General features: G+C 48.5%; 4 protein-coding genes and 1 pseudogene across 4 annotated transcripts; 3 read left to right on the top strand and 2 right to left on the bottom strand.

Moving 5' to 3' along the window:
• Positions 1-574: 574 nt before the first annotated feature.
• On the top strand, positions 575-1,219 carry LOC134577873 (histone H1-like). Its single transcript, XM_063436785.1, has one exon. The coding sequence runs from the start codon at positions 575-577 to the stop codon at positions 1,217-1,219; it is 645 nt and encodes a 214-aa protein (XP_063292855.1).
• A 3,578-nt stretch (positions 1,220-4,797) lies between these two features.
• On the top strand, positions 4,798-5,442 carry LOC134576791 (histone H1B-like; annotated as a pseudogene).
• Positions 5,443-6,327: 885 nt separating this feature from the next.
• Positions 6,328-6,639, top strand: LOC134576789 (histone H4). The gene has a single exon (XM_063435491.1). The coding sequence runs from the start codon at positions 6,328-6,330 to the stop codon at positions 6,637-6,639; it is 312 nt and encodes a 103-aa protein (XP_063291561.1).
• Positions 6,640-7,368: 729 nt separating this feature from the next.
• On the bottom strand, positions 7,369-7,779 carry LOC134576788 (histone H3). Its single transcript, XM_063435490.1, has one exon. The coding sequence runs from the start codon at positions 7,777-7,779 to the stop codon at positions 7,369-7,371; it is 411 nt and encodes a 136-aa protein (XP_063291560.1).
• A 47-nt stretch (positions 7,780-7,826) lies between these two features.
• LOC134576787 (histone H2A-beta, sperm-like) lies at positions 7,827-9,274 on the bottom strand. Its single transcript, XM_063435489.1, has 2 exons — positions 8,975-9,274; positions 7,827-7,883 (listed from the first exon to the last, which is right to left on the bottom strand). Exons 1-2 carry the CDS (start codon positions 9,272-9,274, stop codon positions 7,827-7,829), a joined length of 357 nt encoding a protein of 118 aa, XP_063291559.1.
• Between the last annotated feature and the right edge of the window lie 980 nt (positions 9,275-10,254).

The following is a 10,254-nucleotide window of genomic DNA, read 5'->3' as shown; positions in this document are numbered from 1 at the left end:
CGACTAAGAGCTCTTCTGCTATGATCTTACTACATCCTACCTGAGCTACCTGTCTGAACAAACGAGGATCAAAATCCCCTTTCTCTGTTTCTTTACGACACGAGCTTCAACCCACCTTGATAACACAGGCCCCTTCCCTTTCTTGCATAAGAGTGAGAAAGAAAACCTTGGAATATATTCTTTTAATAGTTATCACAGTAATGTTTGTGGAGAACATCAGGCTCATCCCAAAGGAGATGTGTCAGCTTTCACCGGCTCTGCTAGATCGTGACAACCCTCGGGACCCATGGAGCTGCTAATGAATTCTTGGTTAGATAGTTTAGTACATTCCACGATAGATGGCATCGACCTCCGTCCTCTTATTTTACCTAAATGTATTCGTTTTATCCATTCGGAAACACAGCGTGAGAGCAGAGTGTGAAAAGATGGAGTAGGGACAGTGGAGGGTGTGTCATAAGACTGTATCCAATCAGAGCGTGGTTAGATCAGCCAATAAGATGCTAGCTGGAGATGTATAATTTGGAGGCTGCTGCGGGCGCGTATTATTGCTTGATCTTCATAGAGAATAGTGACCATGTCTGAAGCCGCCCCATCTCCCGCCGCCGCACCTGCGGTAGAAAGCGCCTCCAAGAAGAAGCAGCCCAAGATAGCAGCCGGTGTCAAGAAAGCCGCTAAGCCCTCCGGTCCTAGCGTGTCCGAGCTCATTGTCAAAGCTGTGTCCGCTTCTAAAGAGCGCAGCGGGGTGTCCCTGGCAGCTCTGAAGAAGGCTTTGGCTGCTTCTGGTTATGATGTGGAAAAGAATAACAGCCGCCTCAAGCTGGCTCTCAAGGGCTTGGTGACTAAAAGCACTCTCGTCCAGGTCAAAGGAAGCGGAGCTTCCGGCTCCTTCAAGCTCAACAAAAAGCAGGCGGAGAGCAAGGACAAGGCTACCAAGAAAAAGGCACCGGCTAAAGTCAAGAAGCCTGCCCCGAAGAAAGCCACCAAGTCTCCAGCCAAACCTAAGAAGGTAGCTGCAAAGAGCCCGAAAAAGGCCAAAAAGCCGGCCGCCTCCGCTAAAAAGGCCACCAAAAGTCCGAAGAAAGTCAAAGCCGCCAAGCCCAAGAAGGTAGTGAAAAGCCCGGCTAAGAAGACCGTGAAGAGCCCTGCCAAAAAGGCAGCCAAACCCAAAGCCGCAAAGAGTCCTGCAAAGGCTAAAAAGGCAGCTCCCAAAAAGAAATAAGCCTTGCTCGCATTTAATTTTATTTTCCAAACCCCAAAGGCTCTTGTAAGAGCCACCACATTCTCATTTCAGAGCTATATATCAGTGATGGCAACGTGTTTGTTTTGGTGTCATGTCACACATATCGTTCCCCCTCCATCCCTCATTCTAAAGTCAGGAATAACCTAATGAATCCTGTAATCCCAGCATCTAGTGCTCGAAAAGATTACACAGGAATGTATCTTGTCGGTGTGGCTAAGTCCCCGTATACCAGTGCTACACTGGAGCGTTGATTTTTTATTTTTTTTGGCTTAGAAATTCCCTCCGTTCTAAGATACTGAGGGTGTTTCTTCATTAAATTGCGAAAGGCCAGTTTTAGTGAGAAACGCATATAATATATAGAATATCACACAGTGTCCTTCCAGACTAGATTTAATGTTATTGCCTTTTTCAGTAAGATAATAAAGCAGAACATATTTTAGGGATTGCGATTTTGTACATGGTGATAATAAAAGGGAATGTCCTCGTCCTCTCTCCACGTGTGAAACGGGCGCTTATTTCGATATTCAAAGAGTGATAAAGCCCAAGAAATGATACCTTGTGCAGTAGCTAAGCCGACTATCAAAGAAACACTAAAGACATGATAAAATGATTATACTTCAAAAGACTTCACGATTGTGAAATCTTTTGAAGCATAAACAGCTTTGGTTTTAAAAGCCAGAACCATTTCGAGCACGGAAGGAGAGGGTTAAGCATATTATTGAGAGGAAAAAAAAAAAGTGAAGGGGCGTGTTTAAAACGCCCGCCTCCTTTGCTGCAGGTCCCCATACGGTCCGTCCGAGGAGTATATAAGGAAGAGCTTTGCACAGCATCTCATATCGTTCGTGCAGAAAGAAGAGCAGAACCATGTCTGGCAGAGGCAAAGGAGGAAAGGGTCTCGGAAAAGGTGGCACTAAGCGTCACAGGAAGGTTCTTCGTGACAACATCCAGGGCATTACCAAGCCTGCAATTCGTCGCCTTGCTCGCAGGGGAGGCGTGAAGCGTATTTCCGGCCTCATCTATGAGGAGACTCGCGGGATTGTGTGTCCATGAATGGAGACCCCATGCTGGGGGTCTGTGTATAAATTCTGTGTGCCTTGCCTGAATAAACCAGATCTACTCCCAGCACTGGCGTACATACCGCGGTCGCAGGGGTTGCAGCTGCGACTGGGCCCGGCCCACCAGGGGGCCCGGCCACCTAGCGACTCGGTATGTACGCCAGTGTGGGCAGACTCTTCTACTGGGGGGACAAGGAGCTGGCCACATCAGGGCCCCCGAGGCCGGCCCTGGTGTTACCGGGCGCGCGCGCGAGGGAGCACTCTCCCCTGAGCGCTCTCTGATCAGCTCCCTTGCGCGCCCCGCACTTATGCTGCAGCCGGAATATGAAGTTATATTCTGGCTCCGGCATCAGTAAAAATGTGCGAGGGAGCTGGGCAGAGAGCGCTCAGGGGACAGTGCTCCCTCACGAGCCAGCAGGACCGGCCGCCGGGCAGCCCCTGGACTGGACTGGAAAGGGAGGCTGCGGGATTAAATCTGAAAAAAAAACCACACAAAAAAACGTGTGTATGTGTGTTAGTGCTACAGTGTGTGTGTGTGTCTGTGTGTGTTAGTGCACATTTTTGTGCCAGTGTGTGTGTTACTGTGTCTGCTAGTGAGTGTCAGTGAGTGTGTTAGTTTTTGTTTGCATGTGTTACTGTGTGTTAGTTGTGTGTGTCTGTTATTGAGTGTGTGTCTGTTAGTGAGTGTCAGTGTGTGTGTCTGTGTGTGAGTGAGTGTGTGTGTCTGTTACTGAGTGTGCTAGTTTGTGTGTGTCTGTTAGTGAGTCTGTTAGTGAGTCTAGTGAGTCTTAGGTTAGTGAGTCTAGTGAGTCTTAGGTGTCTTAGTGAGTGTGTGTTTGTCAGTGAGAGTGTGTGTTTTGTAAGTGAGTGTGTATGTCTGTGTCTCTGTCTGTCACTGAGTGTGTCTTTGGCAGTAAATTTGTGTGTCTGTTAGCTAGTGTGTATGCGTCTGTTCGTGAGAGTGTGTGTGTGTTTTAAACCCCTTAATCACTTACCTTTCTCCAGCGCCGGACTCCCTTGGCGCTGGGGATCCCTCCGCCCCGACCTGCCTCTCAGCTCCCAATGCGCATGCGTGGCAAGAGCCGCGCGCGCATTCAAACCGCCCATAGAAAAGCATTAGTCAATGCTTTCCTATGGACGTCGAGCGTCTTCTCACTGTGATTTTCACAGGGAGAATCGCGGAAGCGCCTCTAGCCGCTGTCAGTGACACAGCCACTAGAGGCTGGATTAACCATCAGTGAAACATAGCAGTTTCTCTGAAACTGCTATGTATTCAGCTGCAGGGTTAAACTAGAGGGCCCTGGAACCCAGACCACTTCATTGAGCTGAAGTGATCTGGGTGTCTAAAGTGGTCCTTTAAGTGTATGTGTATCTGCATACACTTGCGTACATACCGCGGTCACAGGGGTCGCAGCCCTGCAACCCGGAGCCTGCCGCCATCTGTTGCGACCCCGGCCCGCGCAGAGTAAGTGCGGGGGGAAGGGCACGGATCAATTTTAGCACCGGGGCCCCATGGGTCGTGTGTACGCCACTGACTCCCAGCATTACGTTTAGACAAATGTATTTGTGGAAAGCTGTACTAGCTAATACAACGGGAAAGGGAATCCATGAAGGTGATACCCTGGTGGTCCGCCACACAGATCAACATGTTAGCTCCTAATTTGGTGCTAAAATCAGGACAATGTTTGCTGTCATGTTTTTATCATGATTTGAAATAGCATTGAAATGTTTTTGATGTTTTGGAAAAAGTCCCTAGAGTGCGGAACTCATTGCTGTTGTTTACTGTGCCAGACCTACACCAGGCTTCATAAAGGATTTCTGGAGAGCACAGTGTGTGTGTTTTAATATAACTGGTCTTAATTGTTGTTAGAGGGTAAACATAGATATATAACATACAATTATGTAATTATGTAATTTAAAAATTGCCACGACTAAGAGCTCTTCTGCTATGATCTTACTACATCCTACCTGAGCTACCTGTCTGAACAAACGAGGATCAAAATCCCCTTTCTCTGTTTCTTTACGACACGAGCTTCAACCCACCTTGATAACACAGGCCCCTTCCCTTTCTTGCATAAGAGTGAGAAAGAAAACCTTGGAATATATTCTTTTAATAGTTATCACAGTAATGTTTGTGGAGAACATCAGGCTCATCCCAAAGGAGATGTGTCAGCTTTCACCGGCTCTGCTAGATCGTGACAACCCTCGGGACCCATGGAGCTGCTAATGAATTCTTGGTTAGATAGTTTAGTACATTCCACGATAGATGGCATCGACCTCCGTCCTCTTATTTTACCTAAATGTATTCGTTTTATCCATTCGGAAACACAGCGTGAGAGCAGAGTGTGAAAAGATGGAGTAGGGACAGTGGAGGGTGTGTCATAAGACTGTATCCAATCAGAGCGTGGTTAGATCAGCCAATAAGATGCTAGCTGGAGATGTATAATTTGGAGGCTGCTGCGGGCGCGTATTATTGCTTGATCTTCATAGAGAATAGTGACCATGTCTGAAGCCGCCCCAGCTCCCGCCGCCGCACCTGCGGTAGAAAGCGCCTCCAAGAAGAAGCAGCCCAAGAAAGCAGCCGGTGTCAAGAAAGCCGCTAAGCCCTCCGGTCCTAGCGTGTCCGAGCTCATTGTCAAAGCTGTGTCCGCTTCTAAAGAGCGCAGCGGGGTGTCCCTGGCAGCTCTTTAGAAGGCTTTGGCTGCTTCTGGTTATGATGTGGAAAAGAATAACAGCCGCCTCAAGCTGGCTCTCAAGGGCTTGGTGACTAAAAGCACTCTCGTCCAGGTCAAAGGAAGCGGAGCTTCCGGCTCCTTCAAGCTCAACAAAAAGCAGGCGGAGAGCAAGGACAAGGCTACCAAGAAAAAGGCACCGGCTAAAGTCAAGAAGCCTGCCCCGAAGAAAGCCACCAAGTCTCCAGCCAAACCTAAGAAGGTAGCTGCAAAGAGCCCGAAAAAGGCCAAAAAGCCGGCCGCCTCCGCTAAAAAGGCCACCAAAAGTCCGAAGAAAGTCAAAGCCGCCAAGCCCAAGAAGGTAGTGAAAAGCCCGGCTAAGAAGACCGTGAAGAGCCCTGCCAAAAAGGCAGCCAAACCCAAAGCCGCAAAGAGTCCTGCAAAGGCTAAAAAGGCAGCTCCCAAAAAGAAATAAGCCTTGCTCGCATTTAATTTTATTTTCCAAACCCCAAAGGCTCTTGTAAGAGCCACCACATTCTCATTTCAGAGCTATATATCAGTGATGGCAACGTGTTTGTTTTGGTGTCATGTCACACATATCGTTCCCCCTCCATCCCTCATTCTAAAGTCAGGAATAACCTAATGAATCCTGTAATCCCAGCATCTAGTGCTCGAAAAGATTACACAGGAATGTATCTTGTCGGTGTGGCTAAGTCCCCGTATACCAGTGCTACACTGGAGCGTTGATTTTTTATTTTTTTTGGCTTAGAAATTCCCTCCGTTCTAAGATACTGAGGGTGTTTCTTCATTAAATTGCGAAAGGCCAGTTTTAGTGAGAAACGCATATAATATATAGAATATCACACAGTGTCCTTCCAGACTAGATTTAATGTTATTGCCTTTTTCAGTAAGATAATAAAGCAGAACATATTTTAGGGATTGCGATTTTGTACATGGTGATAATAAAAGGGAATGTCCTCGTCCTCTCTCCACGTGTGAAACGGGCGCTTATTTCGATATTCAAAGAGTGATAAAGCCCAAGAAATGATACCTTGTGCAGTAGCTAAGCCGACTATCAAAGAAACACTAAAGACATGATAAAATGATTATACTTCAAAAGACTTCACGATTGTGAAATCTTTTGAAGCATAAACAGCTTTGGTTTTAAAAGCCAGAACCATTTCGAGCACGGAAGGAGAGGGTTAAGCATATTATTGAGAGGAAAAAAAAAAAGTGAAGGGGCGTGTTTAAAACGCCCGCCTCCTTTGCTGCAGGTCCCCATACGGTCCGTCCGAGGAGTATATAAGGAAGAGCTTTGCACAGCATCTCATATCGTTCGTGCAGAAAGAAGAGCAGAACCATGTCTGGCAGAGGCAAAGGAGGAAAGGGTCTCGGAAAAGGTGGCGCTAAGCGTCACAGGAAGGTTCTTCGTGACAACATCCAGGGCATTACCAAGCCTGCAATTCGTCGCCTTGCTCGCAGGGGAGGCGTGAAGCGTATTTCCGGCCTCATCTATGAGGAGACTCGCGGGGTGCTGAAGGTATTCCTGGAGAACGTCATCCGGGACGCCGTCACTTACACCGAGCATGCCAAGAGGAAGACTGTCACCGCCATGGACGTAGTTTATGCTCTTAAGCGCCAGGGCCGCACTCTCTATGGCTTCGGAGGTTAAAACTCGGGCTTGACTTTACCGCACACCCCATTAACCCAAAGGCCCTTTTCAGGGCCACCCACTTTTTCACTAAAAGACTGAACCTAATCACTTTAACCCCTTCCACACCTGATAAATTGCCTGCTATCTACATAGATACACCGAGAAGGAGATAGTAGTAGAGGCTGCTCCCAAACATCTAGACGGGAAAGGTTGCTAAACACTGTATTTGTAGACCGCATTTTTTGAACCATCGGAGGATTTGGAGCCGCCTTCTGTTAATGGTAGGGGATGTAAAAAAATATGAGCAAGTACGTACACACACACTGTCAAGAAAGCTCTGGTTTTGGTGTATTGTTACTGTTGCCTACATTTAATACATGCTTGCAGCCACTTAAATAGAAACATTGTTACTAGCTTTGCATATGCACTCCTGTGTTAACTATGTATTCTCCTCTAAGCGAAAAAGTAGTCTTTCCTGCTGCCTCTCCACACGATGGATTCTAAATAGTGAAGTTATTGTAAAATCGCCAGTGAAATAGACCAGCAGAGATGATGGCTACATCGTTGCCTGACGTGAAAATGGGATATGTGGGGACATTTGAGCATTGTAGTGTGTGGGCTCCGTAGCTAGCCCGCTCAAAGTCACAGGCTAAAAGACACGTTTTTATGAATGTGTTGGAGCTCGTTCGAGTGCAGATTTGGTGGCTCTTAAAAGAGCCTTTGTGTTTTGTGTTAGCAGGTTTCAACTTAAGCACGTTCGCCTCGGATCCTACGAGCCAGCTGGATGTCTTTGGGCATGATTGTGACCCTCTTAGCGTGGATGGCGCACAAGTTGGTATCCTCAAAAAGACCAACCAGGTAAGCCTCGCTAGCCTCTTGCAGAGCCATGACAGCAGAGCTCTGGAAGCGCAGATCAGTCTTGAAATCCTGAGCGATCTCACGGACAAGGCGCTGGAAGGGCAGCTTGCGGATGAGCAGCTCGGTGGACTTCTGATAACGGCGGATCTCCCTGAGAGCCACAGTTCCTGGACGGTAACGGTGAGGCTTTTTCACTCCCCCGGTAGCTGGGGCGCTCTTTCTAGCAGCTTTGGTGGCTAGCTGCTTGCGGGGAGCCTTGCCTCCGGTCGACTTACGGGCTGTCTGCTTAGTTCTGGCCATTGTAGCAAAACGAAAGGGAATGAACGCTGCTCGCTGTAGCCTGGGCTTTATAGCCGATACGGCGTTTTCATTGGTTCATCAAGTGGGTGGTATGTTCTGATTGGCTGAAAACAAATAGTAAATCATTTCAAAATACCCGCTCAAATCAACTGCTTCTCATCCCCTCCCCCACATTCAAAATGCCCGCTCAAATCAACTGCTTCATCCCCTCCCCCCTCCTCCATCTATTGAGACCACGCGCCCAAAGAAGGGATCTAAGCCTTTAGTGACCCTTCCTGTCCTGACAGCATTTATTATAGACGCTACTAGTTGAAAGGAATGGCAGTGGGCAGTAATGGACGTATTCCTCCCAACATACTTATTAATAGCTGTATAGGCTTTATCGAGGGGGAGGGGTGCATGGGACATTGACCTCTTACACATGCAGAAAGGCCGCTTCTTTCGATGGGATAGAAGCCACGTCTGATAAAGGACTTTCACTCACAGGACGCTCAGTAGCCATACAAATGAGCTCCAGGAGACAGAGCAGCAGGAAATGTTACAAAGCATCCACTTATTGAAACAATGTTTTCAGCCGAGAGGCCAGGCTATTAAGGCTGCGTTAACTCATCCAGCAGCACAGACAACAGAGCTGTAGCGCCGCTAGGATTTGAACGCTCATAGTAGGTTTCACCCGGCATGTCCTCCAGACAGCGGGAGAGGGGGGAATCCTGAGAGTGAGCGACATGTAGAGATGCCCCGCTTAACAAAAGAGGACCTGCACACTATATACACTTGCCCCAATTGGTATTAATTTGCTGCTGCGTTTATCATAGACATGCATGGCAGCCATTGATTTTAACTAGTTCTATAGCTGGAATGTTGGACAGGATATGGACTGCAAATGTCACTCAGTCAGTGCTGTGACAGAAGCGCCCTAATATTTTAGCTTGCTTATGAGCTCCCAGCGTGGGGTGTGGGTGTGTGTGTGTGTGTGTGTGTAGATACAGGGAACGGTTTGCGCGCAGCAGAACAATTAATCGGCTCTTTGTGGAGAACGTGGGTGGCTCTTAAAAGAGCCTTTGTGTTTGGTAGGTGAGGGAGGCAGGTGCAGCAGCTGTCCGCTTTACTTGCTCTTGGGCTTGTGGCTCTCGGTCTTCTTGGGCAGCAGCACAGCCTGGATGTTAGGCAGGACACCTCCCTGGGCGATAGTCACTCCTCCCAGCAGTTTGTTGAGCTCTTCATCGTTACGGACAGCTAGCTGGAGATGGCGGGGAATGATGCGGGTCTTTTTGTTGTCTCTAGCGGCATTCCCTGCCAGCTCCAGAATCTCAGCGGTCAGGTACTCCAGCACTGCAGCCAGATAGACGGGGGCACCGGCTCCCACACGCTCTGCATAATTGCCCTTCCTCAGCAAACGGTGGACTCTGCCGACTGGGAACTGAAGTCCCGCTCGGGATGAGCGAGTCTTCGCCTTTGCACGGGTCTTTCCACCTTGCTTTCCGCGGCCAGACATGTTTGTTCTTGATTGAATGCAAGAAGATGAAAACTCCTCCCCTACCACAGGCTATTTATAAACACACTCTGCTCTGTGATTGGATGACTTTACAAGCAGCCAATTAGAGACACGTTATACAGGGAACCAATCTATTGCTGGAGCTAGTGTTAAACAGCCGCTTCCTTACGTCATCTGACTTTAGCAACCAATCGCAGGAAGGGAAGCGGAAGGGCCTCATTTACATGCATGAGATGCTGGGAAGTGACTGACTATCATTACCTCCCAGCTTCAAATAGAAAATGCTACACTGGAGGGAGAGAGACCGCAGTCGGCACTGAGCAGCGATTTAGGCGGCTGCCTAAGGCCTAACTCGCCATAGGGCAGGCATACTGTGTCAGGTACAAGGACCCCACACCTTGCCCGGTATGCCGCTGGTTGCGAGGTCCCTCCACTCTGTCCTGAGAAGCAGAAAGCCAGCACAGTCTGCAGCTCCGCTGACTATGCAGTGTCTCGCGATCTCTGACCAATCAGACCGTCGCCGCGGGATACCACTTCAATGCTCTGACTTCTGGATATTGTGAGGCACTGCACAATCTGCAGCTCACACCTGGTGGAGTTGCAGACTGTGCTGACTCTCAGGGCAAATTGTAGAGAGAGCTTACTGGAGCACCAGGGATCAAAGACACCAGGGGCCACCAGTTGCAATCCCCTCCCTCACAGATATGGATTGACACCTATCCTAATGATCCCTGATACACACTGACACAGAGCAGAATAGAGACTGTTCCCCCTACATAGGGTCACTTGGCAGATATGGATTGACACCTATCCTAATGATCCCTGATACACACTGACACAGAGCAGAATAGAGACTGTTCCCCCTACATAGGGTCACTTGGCAGATATGGATTGACACCTATCCTAATGATCCCTGATACACACTGACACAGAGCAGAATAGAGACTGTTCCCCCTACATAGGGTCACTTGGCAGATATG

Source organism: Pelobates fuscus, chromosome 11 (assembly GCF_036172605.1).
Source record: "Pelobates fuscus isolate aPelFus1 chromosome 11, aPelFus1.pri, whole genome shotgun sequence".
Taxonomy (NCBI): domain Eukaryota; kingdom Metazoa; phylum Chordata; class Amphibia; order Anura; family Pelobatidae; genus Pelobates; species Pelobates fuscus.
This window is presented reverse-complemented; position numbering and strand designations above follow the sequence as displayed.

Excerpts from the sequence above, each read along its gene's own strand:
- LOC134577873 (XM_063436785.1), top strand. The coding sequence starts at position 575 with ATGTCTGAAGCCGCCCCATCTCCCGCCGCCGCACCTGCGGTAGAAAGC.
- LOC134576789 (XM_063435491.1), top strand. The coding sequence starts at position 6,328 with ATGTCTGGCAGAGGCAAAGGAGGAAAGGGTCTCGGAAAAGGTGGCGCT.
- LOC134576788 (XM_063435490.1), bottom strand. The coding sequence starts at position 7,779 with ATGGCCAGAACTAAGCAGACAGCCCGTAAGTCGACCGGAGGCAAGGCT.
- LOC134576787 (XM_063435489.1), bottom strand. The coding sequence starts at position 9,274 with ATGTCTGGCCGCGGAAAGCAAGGTGGAAAGACCCGTGCAAAGGCGAAG. Across the intron at positions 7,884-8,974 it reads TCAACAAACTGCTGGGAGGA|CCAATCAGAACATACCACCC; the intron begins GTGACTATCGCC and ends ATTTGTTTTCAG.